Here is a 27,040-nt window from a genome sequence, read left to right as displayed (position 1 = left end):
ACGGGGCACCGGCCACCGCCCCACGCGGGGACACCCACGGGCAGCGCCCCGGAGCTGCGTGCTCAGCCCCTGCCCGCCAGCCCGGGGTGCTGCGGCAGCCCCGGCAGAGCTTGCTCCCCAAAACCGGGGCTCCCCGGCCCAGGGATGCCCAGAGGATGGGTGCCTGCACCTCTGGCATCGCACGCTCGCCCGGCTGCTGGGTGTCCCAGGTCCAGCTGTGGGGTGCCAGGCTGTCCCCGCTCCAGGCACGGGGTGCCCAGGTCCAGCTGCAGGCTGCCAGGCTGTCCCCGAGCTGGGCACAGGGTGCCCCGGGTCAGGGCGGGGGGAGCCAGGCTGTGCCCAGGCCCGGTGCCCCCGGACGGGGGGCTGAGCGTGGCAGGCACTTGCCCGGCAGATGGAGCGCATGATCGTCAGCATGCAGGACCCCGACATGGGCATCAAGATGAGGAACCAACGCTTGCTCATCACCGTCATCCCCCACGCCATGACAGGTAGGTCCCCGTGGCGGGGCGCCCTGCGAGGCGCGTGGGGTGGGGGAGGCATGCCGGCGCTCCCCCGGTGGCCCCGGTCCTGCACCCGGCACCCAGCCCTGCGCCGCTCGCCTCCCCGCACCCAACGGGTGCTCAGCGCTGCAGCTGGGATCAATTATGCATCGGCTGAGTGGGGCGGGCGCTCGCCAGGGCGGGCGGCCCAGCATGTCCTTGGCAGGGCCCCCGTCACCCTGTGTGACCCCCTCGGCACCCGCTGTGCCGTGCTAGGGTGCCTCAGCCTGGGAACCTCCCCGTGCCCGGTCTGGGGGACCCCATCGCACCCTGCTAATGCTGCCTCGGTCCCCAGGAAACGACATCGTGGAGTGGCTTATCCAGAAGTACGGCATCTCCGAGGAGGGTGAGTGCCCCGGCACGGGTGGCCGGCACCGTGGGGGCGACCGGGACTGCCGAGCCACCATGCAGCCCCTGATTCCGCTCCTCCAGAGTCGCTGCACCTCGGCAACCTCATCGTGAAGCACGGCTACATCTACCCCCTCAAAGACCCCCACAGCCTGGTGCTGCGGGCGGACGAGTCACCCTACCGCTTCCAGGTGCGGCCCCACTGGCGGTGTGGGCACTGCCGCAGCCTCAGGGCTCCCCCGGCTCGGCACCACCGCACCCCACAGCGTCCACCTCAGCCTCTTCCCCCTCCCGACCCTGCAGACCCCCTATTTCTGGACCAGCACCAAGTGGCCAGCCACGGAGCTGGACTACGGTAGGTGCCACTGTGCCGCCGGCACCAGCACAGGCTGCAGCCCCTTCCTGGCCCCCCTGAGGTGCCACCGCTCCTCTTGCAGCCATTTACCTGGCCAAGAAGAACATCCGCAGGCAGGGTGACCTGATCGAGCACGAGAAGGTGAGCGGTGCCCTCCTCACACCTGTGGTGAGCTGGGGGAGGTCTCAGCTCACCCAGGAGCAGGGGCTCACCCGTGGGGCAGCACCAGCTCTCCCTTTGCTGGAGCAGGGATGGGACCCGGAGCCAGGCGAGGGGGCCGGGTGTCATGCCATGCCTACCCGCCACAGGACAACTACAACCTCCTGCACAAGCGGATCAACCACACGTGGGACTTTGTGGTGATGCAGGCACGAGAGCAGCTTCGGTGAGTGCAGGCATGGCCCAGCACCGCTGCACCCTGGCGAGCCGCTGGGGATGGAGCACCCTTGGGTGCCACGGCAGGCAGGGTGCCAGCACCTTCCCGCTGCCTTTGCACGGGCAGGGCGGCCAAGCAGCGGCGGAAGGGCGACCGCATCGTCATTGACTGCCAAGAGCAGGCGTACTGGCTCGTCAACCGGCCCCCGGTGAGGATGTGCTGGAGGGGGCGAGGGGTGCCGGGCTGGTGGGTGCAGCAGCCCCGGGCAGCTCCCCGGCACCAGGCACAGCCCTGGCCCGGGGAGCGGGGCTGGGGAGTGTGGGGGTTCCCGCCAGCCCCCGGCACAATGCTCTCATTGCAGCCGGGAGCCCCCAATGTGCTGGAGCAGGGCCCTGAGCGCAGGAACTGCCACACCACTCGTGTCCAGCTGGTGAGTGGGGGGGCCGGGCACCCCCGGGGCTGCTGGCGGACACAGGGCACAGCCACCCGCGTGTGCCGAGCTGCCCCGGTGGGTGCCTGGCCACCCCTCCCCCTCAGGCTGTGCCTATATTTTGGCAGGGCGGGGAGCCCCATCTCTGCTAACATCTATGTGTCCAGCTTGTCCCCCCAGGGGGTCCATGTGTTTGCCCGTGCACCTACCACCCCTCTGTGCCAGCACCCCTAATCCCCATGGAGCAGCCACTCTGCTGGGAGCCCTGGCACCCCGGGGTGCCCGCAGCCACCGCTGGGCCCTTCCCTGTGTCGTGGCCCCACTAACACTGCCCCAGTCGTGTCCCCCCCCCAGCTTGTCCTCACTAACCACCCACTTTCTCTTCTCTGCGCCATGTGCCGTGTCCTGTGCCCACGTAAGTGTCACTAACCCAGGGCTGGTGCCACACTGGGGTGGGGGGGGTGGGGTGGATGCCGGGGTTCATCCTATGAGGGGTGTGGGGATGAGGCTGGAGACCACAGGGATGGCCATGGGATGCCGGGACGAGGATGGGGGCTGGATGCCTGGGTCCTTGCCCAAGGTGGTGATGGCAGGGCTGGTGGCACAATGTCCCAGCCCACTATGCCCTCACCCAGCCCTGCATATCTCTTGCAGACCAAGAACATGGATTACTACAAGCGGGAGGTGAGTGGGGTGAGGGGCGGGGGTGGCTCCTGGGGACATGGGCTGCCGGGCACCCCTGACATCTCCCCTGCACCTGGCCCCAGATCGAGTACTGCAGGAAGGCCATGGCCAGGACCAGGGTGAAGTCCTCCATCTGCCTCGAGGGGTGAGTGACTGGCAGCTGCCCCGGCTGCAGGCAGGGTCCCTGTTGGGGTGACAGGAGCACCCACATTCCTGCGGACAGCTGCCGGCACCACAGTGCCTGTGCTGCTATCACCCTTGGTGGGGAGCAGAGCCAAGGCTCCATGGTCATCTCAGAGTCCAAGCACAGCCCCGCGTTGGCTGGGACTGGTGGCAGCGGTGGGATGGTGGTCCTGGCCGCCTCCAGCCGCTGCCCCTGGCAGGTACATCAAGTTCAATGAGCAGTACATGCCCCACGACCCCATCATGTCCGGCTGCCTGCCCAGCAACCCCTGGATCACAGACGACACCACGTACTGGGCCATGAATGCCCCCACGTAAGCGCCCTCGGGGGGGCTGCCAGCCCCTGTTCCCCCCTCCACCCCAATACACGGGGTGCAAGGGGGGGATGGGGCCATGCCTGCCCTGACGCCGGTGTCGCCCGCAGGGTGCAGACCCCCACGAAGCTGCGTGTGGAGCGCTGGGGCTTCAACTTCAGCGAGCTCCTCACCGACCCCCTGGGCCGGGCGCAGCTCCTTGACTTCCTCAAGAAGGAGTTCAGCGGTGAGCAGCCGCAGCCCTGCACCCCCTGACCCATTGCCCTGTCCCAGCAGCCCCAAACCCATCATCCCATCCCGGCACTCCCAGACTCACTAACCTGTCCCAGCACCCCCAGACCCACCACCATATCCCAGTACCACTTAATCCACTGCCCTGTCCCGGCAACACCAAACCCACTGCCCCACCCTGGCATCCCCAAACCCACCACCACATCCCAGCACCCCTTGACCAACCTATCCTGGCAGCCCCTGACCCACCACCACATCCTTGCACCCCCTGACCTACCGCCACGTCCCAGCATCCCTGGACCCACCAGCCCACATTGCAGCAGCTGGCTCCATACCAGGGGGTTTGGCCCCACAGTTGGCTGGGCGGTGGGCCCAGCAGTGATGGCCTGGGGATGATGTCCCCATCCCCAATGCCATGTCCCCCTCCTCAGCTGAGAACCTGAGCTTCTGGGAGGCATGTGAGGAGCTGCGCTATGGGGAGCAGTCCCGCATCACTGAGATCGTGGACTCCATCTACCAGTGAGTGGAGCGGGGTGAGGGTTTGGGGGGAGACCAGGCCATCACGGTGCTACGTCCTGCTGCGGGGCCGGGTGCTCACCTCCGGCTGCGACTCCCCAGGCAGTTCCTGGCTCCTGGGGCCACGCGGTGGGTGAACATTGACAGCAAGACCATGGAGCGGACGCTGGAGGGCATCAAGACGCCCCATCGCTACGTGATGGACGATGCCCAGATGCACATCTACATGCTGATGAAGAAGGTGGGTGAGGGCAGGGCTGGGCAGGGCTGGGTTGGGCGGGAGCCTGACACCTCTGCTCTCCCAGGACTCCTACCCACGGTTCCTCAAGTCGGAGCTCTACAGGAACCTCCTGGCCGAGGCTGTCATCCCCCCGGAGACCAAGAAGCGGTGAGGGCAGGAGCCGGCCCCTCGTGGTGCTGGGCTGGTCCCCACCAGCGCTGACCCTGCTCTGCCCACAGGGTCTTCCCCTTCATGCGCAAGCAGCGGCACTCCAGCCCCAGCCCGGCCCTGCTCCTGCCCGCGGGCGATGCCGAGGAGAGGAGCAAGGGTCCCGCGGCTGCCCCCGTCCCCGAGGAGGAGAGCTGAGGGCCCCGGTCCCCCTCCAACATGGGAGCCCCCTGGCCCAGCACCCTCCGGCTCGGCCGCAGCCCCCCACCCAGCACACCCCAGCCCCGCCGCAGGACCCTGCCGGCAGTAGCACTGAAGGAGAGAAGCCATACGCCCCCACCCTGGCAACCCCCCCAGGGCCAGGCTGGCCCCACTGCAGCCCCCACTCACGGCCCTGCACCCCCTTCTCCCTCAGGGAGCCTGCACCCAGCCGGCCTGGTGCAGGATCACCCCCTCCTCATGCCCCCCACCCCGGGCACAAGACAATAAAGCCCCCATGGGGAAACGCTGTGGCTCCCATGGTTTTCGGGGAGGGGTAACGAGGGAGGCGGTTGCACGGTGGGGGGTGCACATGGTGGTGGCTGCCACTCTGGGCTGGACTGCGTCCTGTCCCCCCCCGGGCTGGCAGCAACCCCCTCCCCTGCCTGCAGCACCCAGCAAGGGTGCAGATCCCAGGTGGGGGACACACACACGACCAGGCATATGTGCCCATGGCACAGCCACGACCCACAGCTCTGCTTGCTCTGACGGGCAAAACCAGACGCCGTCAGCAGCCCCCGCTGCCCTCCTGCCATGGCTGAGCTGGCACTCAGGGCACTCAGTTACGCTGCTGCCACCTGTACACCCATGTACAGCCCCCAGGGAGGACAAAAAGGCCTTTCGAGTGGGGCCAGAGGTGCCATGGGTCAACAAACCCAGGCTGCAAGGGCCCCGCGGGCTGGCAGTGGCACGCAAGGAGCAGGGCTGGCAGCTGAGCCACTCTGCCTGCCCGCAGCCCATTAATCTGAGCAGAGGCCAAGGATCTCACGGCAGGATTATTCTCTTCGCGGGAGCCAAGCCCCAGCTGTGGGGGATTAACGCTGGTGGTTATATAAAGGAGAGGGGGGCTGGTACCCGCCAGTGCTCAGCCTCGGACCCCAAGCCCACCACCCCGCGTGCACCCAGGGACCCGCAGAGTGGAGCACGCTGGGGACATCCCCAGCCCACAATGGACTAAGCAGTGCCAGCCTGCACCCTGGCTAACAAACAGCGTGGATGCTTGGGATGCTCAGGACTGCGGCATCCTTCCCTGCCACAGAGCTCGGGACTCCCAGCACGGAGCAGGGGCTATCTCTCAGCTCAGTGCTGGGGCAAACAGAGAGGCCTTGGGGCAGAGGAAGCTGCGGGAGCCTCGGTCACAGGATGGAGCTTGGGACCTTGGTGCTGGCAGCCACCAGGCAGCGACAGATGGTCCCACGCTCCAGGAGACAGCGCCTGCCACGCGGCTCCCTCCGGCTTGATCCAAATCCAAGCCCCGGCATGAGATTTTCATGCTGATGGACTGCAGCAGGAATCTGGGGTGTAAAACCAGGTCAGGGAGCCCCAGGCGGGGGGCAGGGACGGGCTGGCCCAGCTTGGTTATCTAACTCCAGCCTCCCTCCACATGCTCCATTCTCCCGGTCCATCACCTGCCTGCAGCAAGACAGGGCAGAGCTATGGCCAGCTCAGCCATCAAAGCATCACCAAGACACCTGGATCCCTCCCAAAAAGGGGGGTTTCTGCCTTCGGGAAGTCACACAAAGGGCTGCCAGAAAAATCCCAGAGTCTTGCATAACCTCAGCTGCAACAACAAAAGCATGGCACCATTTACAAACAATGCAAAAGAGGATTTATTGAAACCATTCCGGTTAGACCAAGTCCTATAGGGCACAATTTGCAATAAGTTAAAGAACCAAACCAAACAGTCTTAGTGTTAAAAAACACACTAATACATAACACAGTGATATATGCCATCATCACCCATCTGAGTTATTGAATCAAGGCACAAAGTCATTCATTAAATACTGCAAAAAAAAAACAATTACACAAGGAAATAAGCTGGAAAAAGGACTTGTTTTGTTAAGAAGGTGCTGGTTTGGCACTGATGCATTTAATTGAGCTGCCACAGGGAAATCTGCGTTTCCAAAGTATCTGGAAACATTAATGTACAACTTAAAGCCAGAAAAGCCCCCCAAAGCCAAAAATCCAGCTCTCCTGAAGGAACATTCAGTGTGCCTATGGGAAAGGTTAGGTCTGGGTAGGGATTGGCGGAGGGAGAGTGCCGAGACCGTGTGACTGTGTGAGAATACAGCCCAGGCAGCTTGCTCCCTGCCAGGGGAATTTCAGTGGGATGCAATCCGCATCCAGCACTCAGGTCAGACTAGCACGCAAGTCTGGGGCTCCCACTGCCCAGCTCCCACAGCCATGCTCCCATCTCTGCCCCAGCCGACTGAAGGGCAGGCTGAATCCAGCCCTTGCAACTTGGGTTCTGCAGCGCTGGCGCAGCCTGTGATCCCTGCAATGCTTCAATGCTGGCACGGGGGCTTGCAGGGCTGCTAGGCTTCAGGTCTTTACCGTGCTGAGCAAAGAGGTGACTTAAGCTGGGGGAAGGGGACACAGCAGGGGAGCCTCCCTGCACCCCCAGACTTCCTCAGAAAACAGTTTGGAAAGAGAGGAAGAGAGGGGGAAGCCAATCATTTTGAGTTCAGGGTGGATCAGGGGTTGTGGAATGCTCTTCTGGGAGCACCCCCAGCTTCTTGCACAGCCCAGATGCCCCAGGACTGGACTCCACCACCAGTGCACCTCTGCAGAGGCCAGCAGCACTCATCCTACATGGCTCCCTTGACTGCCCGAGCTACTGGTCACAGGGCAGCGGGTGCCAGGGCACCCTTTAGGCAACTACCAGGCCAGCTGGAAGCAGGAGGTTAGCATCCTGGCAGACCACTGATCCTGCAGTTCATTTTACCGCAAGGCTGGGAGAGCTGAGGCTGTGGGCATGAGCCTGGGTGACACCAGCTGCCTGAGCCAGCAGCTGCCCTGCAGCAGGTTAAAGCTCAGCAGTTGCCACAAGAGCAGAACTGATGCCCAACCCTCCACAAGCCGACATTAAGTTTCTCATCCTACAGTATTTTTACACACCCCCCAATCTGAGACTAGGCAAGGGAGGGAGGCACTGGCCAAACCCCAGCCCCAGCACTGCAAAACTTGAGAGAGGTTATTTTTAGGGTGTGTGTTTTCTGTCCACCTTCCTCTCACCAGTCAGATGGATGCCCAGCAGTGTAGGGACAGGGCTCATACCTCAGTGCGGCTGGTGTGGGGACCACAGCTTTCAGGACTAAGCAGCAAATTCAAACCATTTTCCAGGCTTTGCACCTCACTTCTACAGTCCACACTGGTGCCCACCAAGGAACAGGGCAGAGCAAACACACCACACTACAGAAGTCTCCAGGGGAGACATCATCTTCACACAGCAACCTGTCCCATTCCCTCGGGCTATCAGGCTGGACAGAGAGAACAGCAACTGAAGATCCTCACCCAGCATCACTTCAATTCCAAGTGCAGGGAGGCAGCCCAAAGCTCTCTCTGGAGCTGTGCTGCAAAGAGAGCTTGCGTTGTTTCCCCGGGTGGTTCATGCCTGTCTTACAGCCTGCCCACCTCCTGGCAGAGGGGACAGTGCTTGGAGAAGACTCCTCAGCAGCTACAAGGCTGAAGGAATATTTGCAGGGCAGCTGGCATTGCCACTCAGGTACAGGGCTCCCCAGAGCAGCAAGCCCAGCTCCCAGGATTGGTTAAAGTGCAATTCTACTCTGAAAAAATGTCCTAGATCCTCTGGCACCTCAAAACCAGCAGGAGAGGTGGTGTCTGTACAGGCAGGGACCAGCCAGCCTGGGCTCAGGGTGGATTTCTTATCTCCTATAATCGGACTGGGGGCAGGGAGGAACATTGATGCATAAATCAGGTGGGAGACCAGCTCCCTTTCTGTCACCAATGCTGCACAGCCTGGCTGGAAAGGAAGCAGCAGAGGAGACAGAAACAGGTAGGCTCCTGACTGCAGAGTAGGGCACATGGAGCTGTTCTTAGGAGAAAAGGTCATTTTCTAAGTACAATGACACTTTAACCTGTGCTCTGCTGGCCCAGGTAACACCTAGCCACATCATCAGCCACGGCTGGGGTCTATCACTACACACACCCCATGACTACTGAAGCAGGGGCCCAAATCCAGGAGAGGGCAATTGCAAATCAACCTGCAGCCAAGCAGCTCTCCCACAGCCAGGAGAGCTGACTCAGAAAGGAAATCTAACACCACACATCGAAGCTCCACTTCTCACACAAGCACCCAAGAAGTAATGAATTCCGGCATCCCCAGCAAGCACGTGTTTTCCTCCAGACACAGGCTGAGTCAGCACAGTTCTGCGGGCACAGAAGGATCAAGGGAAAGCCCTCTTCCCCAAGATGACGACACTTCAGTGGTGGCCAAGCACTGAAGTCCCATCAGCTCTGAGGACAGATGCACTGGCAGCTGCCCCCACAGCCTGGGCATCCCCAGACACTGGGGGTGCTTCCCCACCAGCCACACTTTGGTTTGCGGATCGAGAAAGGTAGCTTCCCATTTGAATCCGTGATCTGGGTTTGCAAAGAGCATGGCTGCAGAGGAGAGGCAGCTTGGAGACATCTGGCCCAGGGCAGACTCTCCCCCTCCCTCAGCAAGCTCACACTCGGCTGTGGAATCGCATCCTGTAGAGGCGGTCCCGGACATACTGCTCGCTGTCCACAGCCACCTGGCTCAGCCAGATCACCCTGCTTTCGGAGACATCCTCCTTCAGCTTACGCTTCATCAGAGACACTGACCCTGGCTCCTCACTGGGTTGAGGTCCCCTCAACAGCACGTAGCAGGCATGACGGCTCCGCTCAAACAGTGTGGCTGTAACGCAGAGCAGAGGGAAAAGCCTGGCCTAAGGTGTCTGTGTTCAGACTGGCCACGAGACCCAACACAGAGTCCAGGAGGTACCAGAAAGCCAGTGTCCTCCTGCACCTCCTTGTTGGAGGGCTGGAAGGAGAGGACTTACCATTGAATGCAATTATTTGGTCTGTGCTATTGCGGAGCTCCAACAGGACATTAGTGTAGGAAGGATGGAAAAGATACAGCTTCTGGAGAGGAGCTCTGGATCTCTGCAACCAACAGGACACTATCAGGACATGGACCCACACGTTATCCCAGAGACAACGCCAGCACCAGGCTCAGCTCAACAGAATACATCCAGTCAGATACTTGTCCGTGTTAGCCCAACTCATCCTGTCTGATGCCACTAGTACTAAGCGTTGGGATTTTGCTTACTGCTTGGTCCTCTCCCCCCCCACCCCAAGCTTCCTGCAAATAGCAGACCTGTCTGCTACAGCCAGGAGACAGATTTTTGCCTTAGGGTTGGTAGAGTTAGCGAGGAAAGCACAGAAAGCTCAGCTGGTGCTCAGGCATTCTCCAAGACACAACCTGTCACTTACACTGCCAGCCACTGCCCCAGAGGGCTCTGTTACGCAGCTGAGCTGTGCGTCGAGGCTGCCAGAGACTGCCTTGGCGCAGAGAGAGGATATTCACATGGCCATGGGAGATCACTGTGTGCAGTACTGCTGTGGGAGGCTCCCGGCCAAACAGCAGCAACTTCAGAGGTACCAAGCCAGCAGCCTCTTGCCTCACCAACAGTACCACACCAAGGCAGGGCCCTGGACAATCCAGTGACTTTGCTCATAGAGCCACTAAGTCCCTTTTCTCTACGTAACCAGGCTGAGGACGACAAAAGCTGCTGGTGTCACCACTAGCTGCTAGCAGTGATACCACTATGGACACTGTGAGGACCCAGTAGAGACCAGACCACTTACAGAGGTCTGCCAGCTTCCAGCAGACCAGACTGGTAAGAGACCCCACACCCAGTACAGGAAGCTGCAGTGTTAGTGGCACAGACAAATGCGAATGTGAACACTGGGAGAAGGGGATAGTTTCACCTAATTCTGGCCCAAAGTCCGGAGAACAGCAACCATTCAGCAACACTACTCACCGTTTCATTTCCTGGCACCTGGTATTCACCCCAGATGAGGAAGGCGGAGCGGTGATCAGCAGTAGAAAGTGTGGCTGGCCCAGGGCTCTCTGCTCTCGAGTTCAGCTTCAGGTCCCACTGGACTGCTCCAGATCCACTCTCAACAATCATAACCTAGCAGGAAAGAAAGAAAAGGAACTCATACCAAAGAGCTCTAACAAGCCATGAGAGAGAAGTCAAGTCAGCTGTCTGTACCCCACACCGTCTATGGGAACAAGTATCTGACTCATGGGAAGATGAGGAAATACTTGAAGCTGAGCATCACAGAGCTGTGAGACCTGGGGCGGGCCACGTTAAAGTCACAAGTTTTGCAGCTATTTCAAGCGGTTCAAAGCTCTGTCATTGAAGCTTCTTGCTGAGAAGAGAAATAAAGTGCCTGAGCCAGCTTCAATAACCTGTTGAAAGAGATCCTTTCCCAGCCTAAAGCTTCCTCAAATCAGCCAGAGGGAACACATCCCACCAGCTGTCCTCGACTCAATGCCTGCTTGAGCTGTGACATGCAGAGAAAAGGGAAGTTAAAAGGAAGAGATTTCAAACCTTCTTCCTGTTGGGTCCAATTTCACTCTCAAGGACAATACCAAGAACATCAGGCTTGTAGTAACCAAGCAGCGGCTCACTAAGGGAGAGAAAGAGAAGGGACAGATCACAACGCATCCTGATGGCATAGGCATGGGCTGTTCTTTCAGAGCAGCCTCTATCCTCCCTCAACTCCCCTGATAAGAGACTTGACCGCTACAATGTTAGGTTAGCCTGGTACCACTCCCAACTCTGAGTCCAGTCCTAGGACAACCATATCACAGCAGGCACAGAATGAAGAATCAAAGCTTTGGGCTCCTCCACTTTGAAGCAGCACCTGACATTTGCTAGCAGAGGACACAACACAATAAGCATGATCCAGATATGACGACAGAGCAGGGTCCTGCACGTCAAATAAATAAATAATAAAAAAAGATAGTGCCTGCCAGGACACTGCTGTTACTGGGAACCTGGAAATGCCACATCCACCCCACATCAGTAACACTACCTCACAACACGGGAGACGTTGAGGGTCCACAAAGTCTGAAGATTTTGTGCATTGATTAGCATAGCCATCTCTGAGTTTACAACCAAGATGTTCTCCCGTGATCGCCCAGGAATTTTTGCCAAGTAACGAATGTCTCCAAAGCTGACAAAGGACAGAGAAATGATTAAGCTTTCTAGACTGTGGATGGTTTTATTGCAGGGTTTTGGTTTTTTCCCTGCACAGCAAATGCAAATATGAAATCCCAGCCTGCTTTCCCTCCTTTCCTGTGAAACCTTGACCAGGCCATCAACACCAGCCCTCTCTCTGAGCTTTGGATGTGCTCCTAGTCCAAAAGCCATGTAGCCAGGAAAGAACAAAGCCACACCAGGCCATCCTGTCAGGAACACCAGTACCCTCCACTCCACCAGCAACCAAGACGTAATCTCACACCTGAGAAAGGATAAGTGGTGCGTGGTGTGGTCAATGTTCTTCTCCCACTGAGGATCTTGCTCAAGGCTGGGAAGCTTAATTTCCATCCCAGTTGCTGCACTGTAGAGATCTTTCAGGGAATATGCATAGAGAGAGTTTTCTGTGGAAAAAAAAAAGGCAAGGATGAGGGAGATAAATTATCCTGCCCTTGCTCTGAACTCTACGATTTTCTAGATCTGGCAGGTCAACTGTATTTTTAGGGTTTGCATCATAGAATTGTAGTGGCATTATGAGACTCAAGCCTGCTTTTGAATGCTTTTAACAACTTTATCTGTTCATAATCCAAGTGTTCCACAGTAATCATTTGCTATAAATGACTACTTAAACCTTACATTCTCAACATTTTTCAAATAAAATTACTACAGTACGTAGCAAACCCTAGTTTAAGCAGAAGCCCCCCCTTCTTTTGGCCTTGAATAGCTCTTTCGCTAGGTGAAAGCATGACATAGCTTATAAGAATGCAGAACACTCTTTCAGACAACTGTTTAGTAATCCTGATTTCACAGTTATCATCACTCTTTCAGACTGAATTCACAAACAGAACTGTACCTGTATAGAAAAGGAAGTAGTAGGAAGAGTCCAGGTTCAGCCTGATATAGCGAGCTTTCCCATCCACGTTCAGGCTTCCAGTGGAGCCGATCTGTTTGCCATTTTTTCCTGAATGGATGAAGGTCTTAATCTACACAGCGAAGGGATTAAAAAAAAAAAGAAGGTTAAAGCTGCATCGCACTGTTACTGCTCCAACTTGAGTGTTTTCCAATGCTTTTGAGCAGCTGGTACTGAACAGCAGCTGAATGGGAACAGCATAGGCTCGGATGAAAAGTCTCTCCCTGGTTTTGGAGGTGTGGGCACGAGTTAGATGATCCCTCTGCTGTGAATACTTTTGCAAGTTTGAAAACCACTTCCAGCACAGCCACTTGCCCCGAGATTTTACTGCCTCTGCCAACCACCTTCCCTGCAGGCTGGGACCGCTGAACAGCAAGCTCCAGCTCTGCTAAGAACAGCAAAGATCGATTCAAGCCTACTGAGCAGTGACAACGATGGAGAGGACCTAAAGGCAGAAACAAAGCAGCATATGGACACAGGGGAAACTTGGCTTCACATGGTAGCTCTGCTAAATATTTTAAGAGCCCTAATCTACTCCTCCTAAGGCTGACATGAGTCCAAGGGGATGAAAGAGCTGACAGGTTTCTTTATATTTTTTGTGCAGGGTAACAGAATCCACTAAAAACATTTCACCCAGGAGAATGAAGGATAAAATCATGATCAGATTCAAATGTCTGGGCAACAGTCATGGTCTGGGGAGAGCAATGCACACTAGGGAAAAGAGAAACATCAGACCGAGACAAACAGCATCCATCAGAGATGCTGAGTCAGGCAGTAACCCTTCCCTCTTTCTTGAGAGGGATGGACTGGGAAAGAGAAGGAAATCTGCTGCTCTCGAAGTGAATCTGGAGAGTCTGGCAGGTGAATAAGGGATAGAGTTTGCTGGGGAGAATGAAGAACACAGCTGGAGAGGGAGAGCAAAGCATCCACCAGCTAGTCCCAGCCTCCTGCACTGGGAGGAGACATATACCAGCTCTTGTAGATCAGCTTCACCTTTACTAGCAAGCACTGGTTCAGCAGCTGCCCGGGGACAGTAACAGCCAAAGGTAGTCATACAGTGAGTGAGAATACATACCACCTTATTCACTGCATTGCTTAATACTTCTGTGTGCTGCTACAGGCAATGTATCCTGAAAAACACTATATTTTCCCGGGTGTATTTGTGCTGAAGCTTGCAGCAGGTAGGGGTCAATAAGACTCTCAGAAAAAGCTATCATCTAAACCCCCTGCACACAGACCCTTCCCCACAGACTGCTCAAAGCTCTGCCATTTCAGGAAACAGCAGTATAATGTAACGTTCAACTTCAGCCCTTGTTAGCAACAAAGCTAATTTACTTAAGTTCTGAATCTCCCTTCCGACGAAACTTTTTCCAAGCTGCAGAGCTCCACCCAAGCTCCCTACGTTTTGCGTGATTCTCAAAAAAGAATGTACTTTTACTTAAGTTGACAGAGTGCTTGCCAAGTCCAGAGGGAGGAAGGGATTTCATACCAAGATAGCTAGAGAGGTTAAATGGAAAACAAATCAAAAGGCAGTCCTGCAGAACAGAGACTACATTCAAACATTTCTTGGCCGCCTAAGATTTAAAAAAAAAAAAAAAAGTCTTGAGATAACTGGGACAGCAAAAGCAAGGAGGACACAAAACAGAAAAGAAATGTAGCAGTTGGAAAGGATAGAATTTCTGATGACTCTGGCAACAACAATGCTTTGGACAGCAAAACCCTATTTGCTTCTGGAAGACTCTGGTATGAGGACATGGGGCTCCCACTGCTCCCATCAGACTTACAGGGAACCGTAACTTTTGTATGCTTTAAACAGGACAGACCGCACATGCAGATGATGCTGTACAACTCAATCATGGATGCAGATGTTTTAGTATAAAAACACTTACAGCTACATGACCTTCCCCCTCTAAGAAATGGGAAAAGCAATATTGGAATGGAGATAACACAACTAGCAGTTATTTCACTAAATGAACCCAAGTCAGAATTAACCAGTGCAGTGACATTAGGAAGAGAGCCATGCAAAGCAGACCACAGGCAGCAATATGAAAGGTATCAGAAAAGGGCAGTGGTGGTACAAAAGTGCTGGCTGTCAGTCGTGTTTTGATCTAAGAGGCAAACCTGTCAGGGTTTGTTCACTTCCACTTCTCTGAGCTGAGTCCCAGAAAACTGCAAGCTCATCTAGCCTAGGCTCACTCCAAACACAGCTCAGGAACACGCAGTGAGGAGCGCAGACTGAAAAGGGGGAGGGATTTCTGATTGGCTTTTTTCTTTTTTTTTTTTTTTAAACCATAAAACACTTGCATTGATTTGGGAGTACATCTCTGTAGGGTGGGAAAGAACCTACCTCAAACCCACAGATATCAGAGGCCTCTGGACACTTCCTCTTAGACCAGAAGATTGAAATAAATAGCATTCCTGCCATCCCCTGTGGCCCAGCCACTGGGTTTATCATAGCTTCAGAGTGACATACCTTATCTGCTGTAGCAATAAAGATTATCAGGTCCTGAAGTCCATCACTATCCACATCTGGAATCACCGACACGGGAGTCAGCACAGTATAATTAGCTCCAAAGTCACTGGACTGTCTCCACCGAACTTCCCCTAGAAGACAATTATTGGGAAACATTCACTAAAATGCACTTTAGGTTGAAAGGCTTTTAACGCCCCTACTCCTCAAGGTACTTTGCAGTAGCCAGCCATTTACAGCCCATCAGTACCGCAAACCAGCCACATTTATGCTCATCATGGGGTACTTTGCTGCATTTCTGCATTTCAAATGAGTCCCAGCACCCATCCACAATTTCAACTTATACTGGAAAGTAATTCTAGCTGTCTGCACCAATGCAGCCAAACATTCTAGGCACAAATCAATTCACAGGGCACAAAGGACAGCTTGCTTTTCTTGCACCTTAGGTTAACAAGCTTCCCAGCATCTTCATGGCATGGAGGATCCTTTTTTGTGATCTAAAATCTTGCTGCTGTGTACTTAAATCTGCGCAGACATTTTAAGAGCATAAAGCAGCTAAATTCTGATCACAGTGTTGCAGCTACTCCGGACAAAACCTTTTATGCTGCAACTTGCCTCCTGCAGATGTTCCACACTGACATGACCAGCCACAACTCAGTTCACATACACCTCTCCCTTGTCCAAAGAACATGCACAGCACGTTCAAACTTGTTTGTAAATAGAGGTAGCAGAGCTTTGGTTTATAAAAAATGGTGTTTGTGTTGTGGGGGAGTTTCTCTTCAGCAGCTCCAGGCCACTTGGGTGACTTTACTCCATACACTCTGCCCAGGGCTGCTGGCCACTTTCCAGTCACTGCCCAGTGGAATGTGCAGTGGAATTCGGGGCGGGGAGTTGGGGGGGAGACCGGTAGGGATTTTTCTTTTTAAGGAAGACTTAAGTGACTAACTAGGTGCTCAGGAGGGAAATGCTTACCCTCCCCTTTAAACAGTATCACAGACAGCAATCATCATTTCAGGAATGCAAAGTAATCATCTGTTCTTTGTCAGGAAGGCAGTTGCACTGAAGGTCAAGGAATTACTTACTACCTGACCCCGTCTGCAATAATTTAAGGCAGGCTGTATTTCCAGTAGGATTCCTTCAAAGCTTTTACTGAAACACTGCAAAAAAATACTTGGATTTGTTACTATGACAACAGATGTGAAGTAGAAGAGTGCCCCTAGGAAATCATGGGAAGGCAAAGAATTTTACCCCTGAAGAAAGCAAGCAGGCAAAGGAAGGAGAGAACTTAAGTTTTAAATAACTATTTCCTGGCTGCAGCACAGACCAAAGCTAAAACAGTAAGACCAGGCTGATAAAATTCGCATTTCAGTGCACAAGGCTCTATTCTTTGCTGCTTAGACAGTAGATATAGTTTTGGAGGAAGCATCTTACTCTCTTAAAAGAGCAGTCTGACTTAATAGAAACAGGTAACAGTGAGACGGATTCAACACAAAGGACTTGAGAAGCTTTCATGCTCTAACACAACTCCCAAAGAGCACGAACTGTGAATCCAGACCCATCCTGCTCCATCAACATGAGATGGGACTATCCTGTCCAACGTCTAGAGTGCTACGGTACTTCCTCAGAGCCCGAGGTCACAGCAGAAGCATGGCAACAAAAGCCAAACTGGAAATTAGACAAGTGCCTAGACAGCAAATCTAACCTGGGTGAAAAGGTTTTTTTTTTCAGTCCAGAAGGAATAATAAGATTAGGACTTAGATGAATGACTTCAGCTCTCACTTCAAGCAGCCACAGAGGACACAAAGCAGGATTGCTTGCTTCGGGCTGGATGAGGTCCAGACACAGCGCCAAAGACTGCTCTCCCAGTCTGCAGCTCACAAGCTATCTGAGCTAAAGGCAGGTCTTTTCTACCGAGCAGTGTTAGACCCCTCTCCCACACCCTTGCCCACTTGTTCACCAAACAGCTGTAAGCTCCTGGCATCCACCATGCAGTGGATGTGAAGAAATATCCCCTTTTGGTTTTTCTGAACCTATCACTTGATAAAGAACCATGGAGCAATGAAGAATTGCAACAGGAAATCATCATTCCCTGTTCTACTTATCACTCATAATTTTACAGACTAATTTCTCCCTGTTGCACATTCTCCAGGCTGAAGTACTGGTTTATTTAGTGATTTCTGGCACAGAAGCAATTTCAAACATCTTACCACCATGGTCCCCTTTCTGCCATATCCCTTAGGAGACCAGAACTGCTCACAGGGCTCACAATGCAGGCTACTGGAGGATAAGGTGAAGAGAGAAGGTGTAACAAAGCACTTACTCCTGTCCTCTTCCTTAAGACTCTGCTTCTGGCCCTGGCAGAGATGGAATACGCAGCTACACAGACTTTTGCTTTGACCTGGAACAGCTAATCTTAAGCTCTTGTGTCCCAGTTTGCTTCTAAGATAAACATGCAGGAATGTGATATGTCCCACACAAACAGAAGCATGCAATCCTACACTTTCCTTCTTGTTTGCTCAGGTCACTTATTCTGGCAATGAAGAAAACAAGACTTAACACAACTCAAATTGATAGAAAAGCACTAACTTTACCAGCATTTAAAGATCAAAACCGTATCAGACATTTTCAGATGATAATCTGCCTACCTCTCCTTCAATCTTCCTACAGGCAGAGGCTAGGCAGCCTGAAAGCCCTGGAATCTCACCAATCCTCCATAAGGATGAATCATTAACAACTAAAGACTGTTCTGACTACTGTTTTTAGCACAATGTGATGTAAGTCAGACTTTGCCACTTTAAATACATTTAGCCTATTTATATACATTTTATTCTGATCTGCCCTCCTAACCCCCAGTAAAAGTCAACTATGCTAAGAAGCCCCTTTTAACCTACTTAATCGCAAAAGGGTATCAAATACGTCAACTTCTGGGTCATTCACTTTTCTATGTGAAGCAATTTTTCATCTCTTGCTTTTAATTTATCTATGGAATGTTTTCTTACCGTATTGTTGCTGTGACCTGTGGCTTAGCCTGGTTCTGTCTCTCCATGCTTGTGCTATGTCTTTACGGTGGTCTTTAGCTATACGCCTTTGGCTCGGCAGTCACCATTCTACACTTGACCTAAAAGCAACTACTTAATTAATAGTCTATAAATAACCTGTGCTAAAGCCTATTGATGAGGGAAATAGTGCTAAGATATCTCAGTTGGTACAGAAGCTTTCCAGCTCTGTGTGTGTCTACACTTCCATCTACACTGGAAATCAAAAACTACACTACATTTTGCTCAGATTCCCTAGAGCTATACCTCTTGCTATTTATCTCTCCCAAATTTTGGAAAATAGGGTGTGAGGGGTTCAATACCAGATACAGAGGATGAGATCCTAGGCATGCTTCCAAGGCAGAACACGCATTGTTTAGAACCTTTGAAACAGTGACCCCCAAAATGGAAATGTATTTCAGGCTTCGTCAGCAAGGAAAGTTCAAGGTGTAGCAGGTGGTCACTGCCCTGTTCCTAGAGAAGTACAGGCACTCTTTACCCTCACCCTGGGTTAGGCAAGATGATGATGAATTTCTCCATCTATAGGTTCAGAAATGAAGAAGGTTTTCCAGAGAAACCAGGCAAAATCCTGGACTACTGAAACAGACTGGTGATTACTTATCCTGAGTGCTCTCCCTGATGACTTTAAAATCATAAATCCCTAGAACTCCCACTCCTCTTGCCACTGCAGGTACTCCTAGCACTCACATGTAAATGACTGAGAAAGATTGCAGGTGGAGGTTTGTGTCCAACCCCTGAGAGTATAAAGTAACATTCACAGCTAGTGACTGCTTCTCCTGTTTCAACAGCTGTTGAAACGCTGGTCTTATAATACAGCGGCTGGCACAAACCATCACAACAGAGTCCAGCCTTTGGAACAGAGAGGCTGAGAGAACAGGCACTTCTCAATGGCCCAGCGAATGGCTCTGGCAAGGTTTTCAAGATAATAAATACCCTGCACCCATTGTTCATCTACCAGCAAGTCATGTCACGCTGACGTCCCCAACCTCCGAGGTCTGAAGGTCACCAGGTGAGGAAAGCAAGTAGCACTGTCCCCTGTATGGCAGCAGTACTCTGCCCCCCACTCACCTGTCTGCAGGTCAACTGCGGTAAGAGACACCGGCTTCCCCACGACCAGGCAACCCTGGGCCTCAGCTGCCCCGAGCTGCTTGATGCCACACTCCATCCACTCAACTTCCTCGGCAGCAGGCCTCTCCCAGAGCGCTCTGCCGTTTGTGCCAGACACAGCAGCAACGAAGGCACATGGAGAAGGCAGACCTGAAGAGAAGAGATGTCAGAGGGAGTGCTACCAACACCTACCTTTGCTGCTCTGCACTACCCAAGAGCTGGGACTCACCCCGTTCCTCTTCCCACCCAGCTAACCTGGTTTTCTCTCCCAGACCCACAGCAGCATCACTAATTAGAACTACAAGAGAGACAACAGCCCTTTTAATACAAGGTTTTCTGTTTCTGAATCACGCTACCTTCATCCGAACAGGTTCTGTTGAAGCTGCTGCTGCCATTGCTAGCTTTGAAAGCAAAGACGACATCTTGCACTTTGTCTTCATTCGCATCTTCTATAGCAAGAAACTGGTAGGCCACTGTAAAAGACCACAAGCCAGGCGCTGGTGAGGATTGCCTCAACCAACAGCAGAGCTAGCTGGAGCAAAACACAAATTCCTAGAGACCTACTTGCTGCCTCCATCTCTGACAGTGTAACATGAAGACAAATAGGCTTTTGTATTAAAAAAAGCCATCTACATGAGTACCAAGGACTGGAAGTTAGTGCCAAAGGATTTTTAACATCTGCTATCCCCCAGAGGATTTGTCTTTTTTTAAAGCCAAGCAGCCAGAATTTGAACTATGATGAACAAAGAACAACTCTAGTCTTGGTGTGGGGTTGCTATTCCCAAAATAAAAATAAAAAAAAAACAAAACAAAACCCATGAAACCCAGCCCCAGATATTCCATCTTTCTCACCCTCAGCTAAAAGCAGCCTTCTTCAGCTCAGAGTAGCAGAACTTGGGATTTCTGCATTAACACACAAAGCTCAGTCCCCACTGGTGAGCACTATCTCTGTGTTTACAGCATAACTAGCACACGCCCACTGCACATAAGATTAAAGAAAAGCTTTCACAGAAGCAAATGCTGAGCCACCAGGGAGCAGTATCCCAGCTAAAGAGCTAACTTAAAGCAACTATAAATTTGTGCAATTTATTAAAAAAACAAGATGCAATTCCTCTTCTCCCCTTCCTGTTAGCCATGGAGAAAAGTTATAAAGTCATACCAACAGAGAGAGAATGCCTAATTGTCCCCAAACCTCAGCTCAGACTTCAAGGAAATATTTTACAGACCAAACTTCACAAAGATTTATTCCCAGATACCCCTCCCCGGTTTTTTTGTTTGTTTGTTTGTTTTTTTCCAAATGAGGCCAACCTGCTACCTTGTTAGAGCTTCAGAGCAGCATCTAATTTCTCCATCAGATCCTGTAAACACCTCCTGGAAGGCCACTCCAATTATGACGGGCCACTGCTTATCCAGGTCAGGTATTCACAGCTCTCACTCCCAAGAGCAGCATCCCTGCAGACCTGGCTCCAGATTGTGCTTAGGTAGAGGTCCACAATTCAAATTCGTGGCACATAAAGGAAAAGGACTGTTGGTAAATATTTATTCTGCTACAGCAAGCTCACCTGCATTGTCATAGTTTCGGAACCATGTTCTTTCTGAAACTGGCCTCTCTGGGCAAGGAATGATAAATGAGAAAGCAAACACAATTATCAGACACAGAAATAATGAGATGAAGAAGGCGGCAGTGCGCCACCGTGACAGCCGTGAAAGTTGTGATGACTGCTTGCTGACAATTCTTCTCTCGACAGAGTTTTCATGGTTCTCTTGAGCTTTTACGTCCTCAGTCTTCAGAGGGTGGATCTCAGCTTCCGAGTCTTTGTTATCCATTGCAGCTCATTCATCGGTATTCAGACGCCCTTCTCCCCCCTCACCTGCAACAATGGAAAGAGCAGTTAAAACAGATTTTGGAATATATCCAAAAAAAACATCAAAATATTCTGTTACTACCTGATATTCACGCTGGAAACATTTAATGGGAGGTGGTCAAATCAGTGTATTGTCACAGAGCTGGATACAAAGCGCCATTGGTACCAGAACTCTCCCACATGGAGCAACAGGGAGAGACCATGGGATGCAGGAACAGCACTATTTCTTCTTCAGAGGAGGAAATCAGCTCTGCTAGACCCAGACAAAGAAGGCTACAGTGTCTATGCAGAACAGACTGACTGGTCTGTAGGTCCCGCTCATGAAAAACACGACAAAAGCTCCTTTTGCTGCAAAGACTTCTTGCCGCCTCCAGTGCATGTCAGTCTGACTCCTGGCTGGAGAGGTGAAAGGAAACACTCGTGACCTTTATATTCCAACGTAAAGCTGTTCCCTACTGTAATGAGCACTTGAGCTTCCCCAGGAGAGCGAGAGAGAACAAACACCAGCATCTTCTGTATAGCAACAAACCAAAGCTATTCAACACCTTCTCAGATGAGAAACTACTTGATAAGTTTAGCAACTCAGCCTTGCAGAAGGCAAGAGAATGATCCCTCCCCAGAGGAAAAAGTCGGCATGAGTTGAGGCTAAATCAGGCAAATTTGATTTAATCAGAATGGAAGAGCTAACAACTGCTATTTTAGTTTCTCCTGCTTTAAATCATAATCTCAAGCTACAGCTACAATAACAGAGGGGTTCTGTGCTAATTTGTTATAAAAAGGGGAAAAAAGAAAAAGCCCTAGTTGGTTACAGAAACGTGTAACTCATTACCCACAACAACAATAAAAATCAATGTCATATACGGTTTCTCTGATAGTTCCTTAAAAAAATAGCAAAAGGGAAGAAATAAAGAAGGATACATTTCAGTAGCCTTGGAAAAAGCTGCATGACAGTGTCATAGAAAGTTATATCAGAGCAAATAAACATGACAACCGAGCCAATTTTCCATGACTGTGCCCCAGCAGTCACATGCCTAGATTGTCCACTGGAGCAATTTACTTCCCCAGCAGAAAATAGCTTAAACTCAGCACCAGCACACAACGCAGAGAGCTTCGGCTTTCAACTCCAACAACAACAGGGCTCGTTACGTCTCACGTTTCATGCCCAAGTTCATTTACAGGTTGAAAGAAACACAAGGTGAGAGTCACCCTCGGGAGGCCAGCCTCCTTCAGGCAGCTGTGGCTCAACCAGGGGTCTCACCTCCCTGGGTTGTCCCTGTCCCACCACAGGGAAGAGCTGCAGAGGCCTCTTCTCTTCTGTCACGTGAGGGGGGACAGACCTACAGCAAGGCAGGGGTTGAGCGCATGGGGCAAGCAGGACAGCCTGGCACGCTGCTGTCAATCCCCTAGCTAACCTCAGCGACTGCTGGACTTATAAGGCTGCACTTACTCCAAGCCAAGCACTCTGGTATTTATTCTATGACAGCACATCAAGTACAAGATCTCGCTCCAGACAATTTAATTCAAGCTGCACAATACCATGCAAATGCAGTTAAATCAATAATGTAGAAGTTGTATCTTATTCCAAAGATCTTACTCCAAAGACCTCATCTAGCCTTCTCATCAGTCTGCTGGCACCAACAGAGACACCCTCACGAGGCTGGCTGTTTCCAGACCAACCGCAGGCACCTGACAAGGGTAGGAAGGCTCCAGATGGAAAGGGGAATAAAAGAAAGAGTCATGCATTCAGCCTTCCCCCCGACCTGGCCATCACGCTGGCAAGCTGAGCACCACTCTGTTACAGAAGCCAGCTGAGCACCAGACCATTAGCAGGTTCAAGGTACAAGGCTCCAGGCACAGGCTGAGCAAATGATTTACCAGAGCAGAGCAATCACCACCGCAGCGATGGGGGACAGCAGCAGGAATGGGTTACGCGACCTCCCTTGCGATGAGGCAGATGGCTTGTGCATCTCTGGCATGCCTGTCTCCAGCAGCAGGGAGAGGTGGATCTTCTCAAATGCTGTGGTAACCAGTGTCCATGGCACGGGCTGCGACAGGGCTCCAGCACAACCCCACCAGTCTCTCCAGCAGAGTCCTCCGCAGCCCCCCAGTACAGAGCCACGAAACTGCCAGGGCACGGCCAAGTGCTTCCAGCACCTATGAGACTTCCCAAGAAGAACCAAAACCAGGCTTCTCCCCACTTAGTCCAAAAGGGACACCATCGTAACACTGTATGGAAGGCGTATTTTTATGACTCACTATAAATCACACCATTGTCATCTAGACTGGGACGAGAACAATAAAAAAAAGTGGTAATTATCCTGACAGCCCCAGCAATTCCCCTTCTTTTGCAGCAATGACCCTAGGAGCCACTGATGACAAAGAGCCCTCAATGCCTTTAAAGCAATTCTTTCTCTTTTCTTTCAGGGTTTGAATAATGCCCTTTGCACCCCTGCCAGAGCAGAGGCAGTGCCAGAACAACGACCACAAAGGTCAATGGCAAAGACTCAAACAATGCAGGAAATCCCATGGCCCACATTTGCCAAAGTACGTGCTGGCAGCATGTGAAACAGTCAGAGCTATGAACGACAAAGAAGTCTGGTAATCAGTTTAATTGAAGACAAGCAGAAAATGATAGTGTGCATTTCAGATGATTTTACTGTCCTCTAGCAGCCGGCATTTTGTCTCCTGCTGGTAGAGGACACAAAACAATTCACCGGAAAGTTTAATGCATCCAGGCACCTTGCAAGGCAACAGGCAGCGACAGGATCCTGTGCTGCTGCATTATTAACACACACTGCATGCACTAGATCTCGTAGCTAGCACCAGTTCTCTGCCTGGGGATGGGAGGCCTCACCAGTAGAAAACATGGGAGAAAGACTTCATAGAAAAGGAAATCATTAGAAACAACATGCGACAGACCTGAACTGAAGCCATACAGCTGACAGAGTGCTGCAGTACAGCCAGGATCTGCATCTCGTACGAATTCCATTTGCTGGTGTGCGCACTTCCATCGCTCCCCAAGCTTTAAAGGCCACTTACCCCAAGCAATGGGATGAGCTAGGAGCAGTCACGGATCAAAGCCAAGGAGGAATGAATACCCTTTCCCATCCCACAGTAACAATGCTGCGCTCAGGACAAACACAGCTTTACTCACCTTCATGGGGGACTGACTTTCCTCTTCTCCTGAAGCTACAGCGCAGATTTACAGATCTGATCTGAATCAAACCAGTGAAACTAGTGCAGCAAGCAGTTAGTGCCAAGCCACAGTTAAATCCAAGAGACAAACTATCATTACCAGTCAGCTAGAACTGCCCGACAAGCACAGGAACTGCATACAGTCAGACGTATGAAGACTGGCGACAGAAGCCATTTAAGTGTCAGTGTGATGGAAGGTTTAACTCATTTTCCAGCCATAAAATACCAAACCACAGCATTTATAATCTCACCAGGCACCAGTTCTTCCTGGAAAGTTTCTAGCAATGTATCGTAACTTAGATTTGATGTTCAACATGGTTATACCTTTCATAGAATGATGAAATCAGATTCTGACTGGCCATTTTAGGAACCCAAACACAGCATTGGGCTGTTTTGGTTCTTTTTTGTTTGTTTGTTTTAAGCACCTTACAGGTTTCCTTCCTGTCAGCCAGAAATTGTTGAAGCCCCAAGCTGCAATCAGTAATGACAAAACAGGTTCCAAGTTTTGCTCTGAATAAGATGCAACGTTCCCTTCATAGCTGCCTTCCACGAGCAGACTGTTCAGTTTTGATCCCATGTACAGCACGGCACTGCAGCAAACTTGCCGGACAGTCACCTGCTGCAACACTAAGACATTATTGGGTCATTTCCCTTTTCTGCAGTCCCACTTACATCAGGGTCCAGCCAAGAGGAAATAATGCATAAGATTTCCCCCTAAATGAGATTTTCCTTTCCAAATACGCTCAGACTGCACTCTGTACACAAGCTTATTGTTTTGCTGGGTCATCCACAGCTCATAACTCTTTCTTGATACAAGGCTGCAGCCACGGGCTGGCAAGAACTGCCTCAAGGAGACCATCCCCTTCTGACACCGGGGTACCTCAGCTCCTGCTCGTGTCCCTATCATGTTGGTAAGGACACAGTTTGTAACCCAGATCACACCAAAGATAACACAGGTACCCAGCTCAGAGAAATATCCGCATTCTGCTGCTACAGCTGTCCTTTCCCTTCCCCTCCCCTCCCCCTTGCTATTTTGCCTCTGTTAACACAGATCTCTTCAAAACATCAGGTTCTTCTTAAATGACACTTAACCCTCTGGTGCAGACACAACACGTGCCACGGAGCATTCACAGCAAGAAAATTGCAACTCCTCCAGAGCACAACCAAATGTCACTTTAGAATGTGACACATTTGTCATTTGCAGGAGAAAAGTCCTCTTTCCCAGGGCAGTTTTCACTACAGTGAGGAGTTCAAGTAGGGAAACTCGATCTGTTTAGCAAAGAGCAAGACATGATCCAGTACTTTTTCCAAGACAGTAATGGGAAAAGCAAAACTCTAAGATGAAGAGCAGCATTAAAGCTGCAAAACTGTGTGGATCTGATTACAGGTTAGGCCAGTAATAACAAGCGAGCAGCAGAAACACGCGCCATTTATCATCCCAGAACTTACAAGCTTTGCAGGATCAAAGCCAGACTGTTGCAGATCCCTTGCGTCAACCCCAAGAGCAGTAGTTAGCAAGTTGTTTGAATCGCTCACATCAGAGACATCCCCAACTCATCCACAGGGCTCCCCTGCTTGCGTCAGAAGCACAGAGGCTTCTCCGCACTGCCAGAGATTTAACACACTAGGGGCTTTGAAGAGATCTCAGTGCATGAAAACCCTTTAAAAGCAGCTGTGGTCAGTTCATGTAGGTTTATTAAAAGACAAAAAAGAAAGCACATTTTTTAAGTGGAGCACTTGTTCTACAGGTCACAAACTCCGTGCTGCCCGCTGGGTCCTTGCTGCACAGCCTAGAGAGGTTTATGGCAGCATGAAGCAACAGCCTTCCTCCAGCTGCTGCTGTCCTTGTCAACTATCTCCAAGAGAAACCTCTTTTTTCCTCCCCCAAAATGGAATTTTTCTTTTCCCCTCTTGCACATGCACATGGAGGAAAGCTCATTCACAGGCCGTTCCACCTGCACAGCCAACACCCAGCCTTGCAGAGCCTCTCAGCTTCCAGCCTCCACAGGCAGCCCCACGAACAAGGCCCAATTCTGCTCCGGCAGTGGGGAGGGCTGGCTCCAGTTGCACTGAGCCATCTCCCCCTGTAAGGCAGGCTGACCCTGCAGTTAAGTAAGAGGTTTTTGCTTTCCAAAATAAGGAAAAAAAGGTGGAAATGGGATAGACTGGAATTTAACACACTAAAGCATTCTTCTTTCTGCAAGAAACGCTCTAATTCATGCCTGCAGACTAGGCTCGTGGCCTGCTGAGGAAAAGAGAAACATGAATTCGAACCCTCTCCAGGAAGAGCGCTGAAGGCTGCGTGCTGAGCTCTGTAGAGGTGAGGGGTTTCTTGTGTTTCTATTTGATTGAAATACAGGCCCGCAGTAGCAAGTGCTGTGTAAGCGTCTCCCCAGGACTCGTACGCAGCCTGCCAACCACACGGGATAAACTAGCTCAGATCAAACGGCAGGTTACAGCAACAAGCTACCTCGGCAGAGTCCGTGGCTTTTGCAAAAGGGATTAAATTCTCTCCCAGGCTTCTCGACATGGTTTTGGGCAACTTCTTGCGCGACCCCTTCCGATCGCAGGGAAGGCACCAGGGCTGGGTCAAGCGCAGCAGGAAGCGTTGAAGAGCCGCGGCGTTTCGCAGCCCTGCTCCCCAGCCCGGCTCAGGCTGCAAGGCCAGGGCAGAGGCGGCCTGGGACCAACCCCGCCGCTCGCCCCCGCGGCCCAGCAGCAGCCGGCCGGCCGGCTTCACCGAGCCCCTCGCTTCTTCCGAGCTCCCGCTCCGGC

General features: G+C 52.0%; 2 protein-coding genes across 5 annotated transcripts in view; one reads left to right on the top strand and one right to left on the bottom strand.

The window, feature by feature from the left end:
• Positions 1 to 394: 394 nt before the first annotated feature.
• On the top strand, positions 395 to 4,565 carry RGS11 (regulator of G-protein signaling 11). The gene is made up of 16 exons (XM_010578388.1): positions 395 to 491; positions 838 to 888; positions 975 to 1,081; positions 1,194 to 1,245; positions 1,328 to 1,386; positions 1,554 to 1,630; positions 1,748 to 1,829; positions 1,983 to 2,051; positions 2,706 to 2,735; positions 2,819 to 2,880; positions 3,119 to 3,232; positions 3,343 to 3,458; positions 3,895 to 3,982; positions 4,082 to 4,220; positions 4,285 to 4,367; positions 4,439 to 4,565. Exons 1-16 carry the CDS (start codon positions 395 to 397, stop codon positions 4,563 to 4,565), a joined length of 1,353 nt encoding a protein of 450 aa, XP_010576690.1.
• Positions 4,566 to 6,211: 1,646 nt separating this feature from the next.
• LOC104838580 (putative RNA-binding protein Luc7-like 1) overlaps positions 6,212 to 27,040 on the bottom strand; it is a 47,025-nt gene continuing 26,196 nt past the window's right edge. Inside the window, exons 1-13 of one of the 4 annotated variants that reach the window (XM_010578377.1) lie at positions 24,225 to 25,902; positions 21,153 to 21,466; positions 20,768 to 21,076; positions 19,562 to 19,678; positions 19,167 to 19,355; positions 15,046 to 15,176; positions 12,516 to 12,645; positions 11,928 to 12,066; positions 11,499 to 11,639; positions 11,012 to 11,090; positions 10,436 to 10,588; positions 9,452 to 9,554; positions 6,212 to 9,306 (exon numbers count right to left, since the gene is read on the bottom strand). In XM_010578377.1, coding sequence (XP_010576679.1) covers positions 9,095 to 9,306; positions 9,452 to 9,554; positions 10,436 to 10,588; positions 11,012 to 11,090; positions 11,499 to 11,639; positions 11,928 to 12,066; positions 12,516 to 12,645; positions 15,046 to 15,176; positions 19,167 to 19,355; positions 19,562 to 19,678; positions 20,768 to 21,032 — 1,659 coding nt within the window. In that variant the 5' untranslated portion in view covers positions 21,033 to 21,076; positions 21,153 to 21,466; positions 24,225 to 25,902 and the 3' untranslated portion in view covers positions 6,212 to 9,094. Of the gene's footprint in view, positions 9,307 to 9,451; positions 9,555 to 10,435; positions 10,589 to 11,011; positions 11,091 to 11,498; positions 11,640 to 11,927; positions 12,067 to 12,515; positions 12,646 to 15,045; positions 15,177 to 19,166; positions 19,356 to 19,561; positions 19,679 to 20,767; positions 21,077 to 21,152; positions 22,388 to 24,224; positions 25,903 to 27,040 lie in introns of those variants that run through there. The other 3 variants (XM_010578376.1, XM_010578378.1, XM_010578383.1) reach the window with 3 other exon arrangements.

Source organism: Haliaeetus leucocephalus, unplaced genomic scaffold, assembly GCF_000737465.1.
Source record: "Haliaeetus leucocephalus isolate CR32 unplaced genomic scaffold, Haliaeetus_leucocephalus-4.0 Scaffold636, whole genome shotgun sequence".
Lineage (NCBI taxonomy): Eukaryota > Metazoa > Chordata > Aves > Accipitriformes > Accipitridae > Haliaeetus > Haliaeetus leucocephalus.
This window is presented reverse-complemented; position numbering and strand designations above follow the sequence as displayed.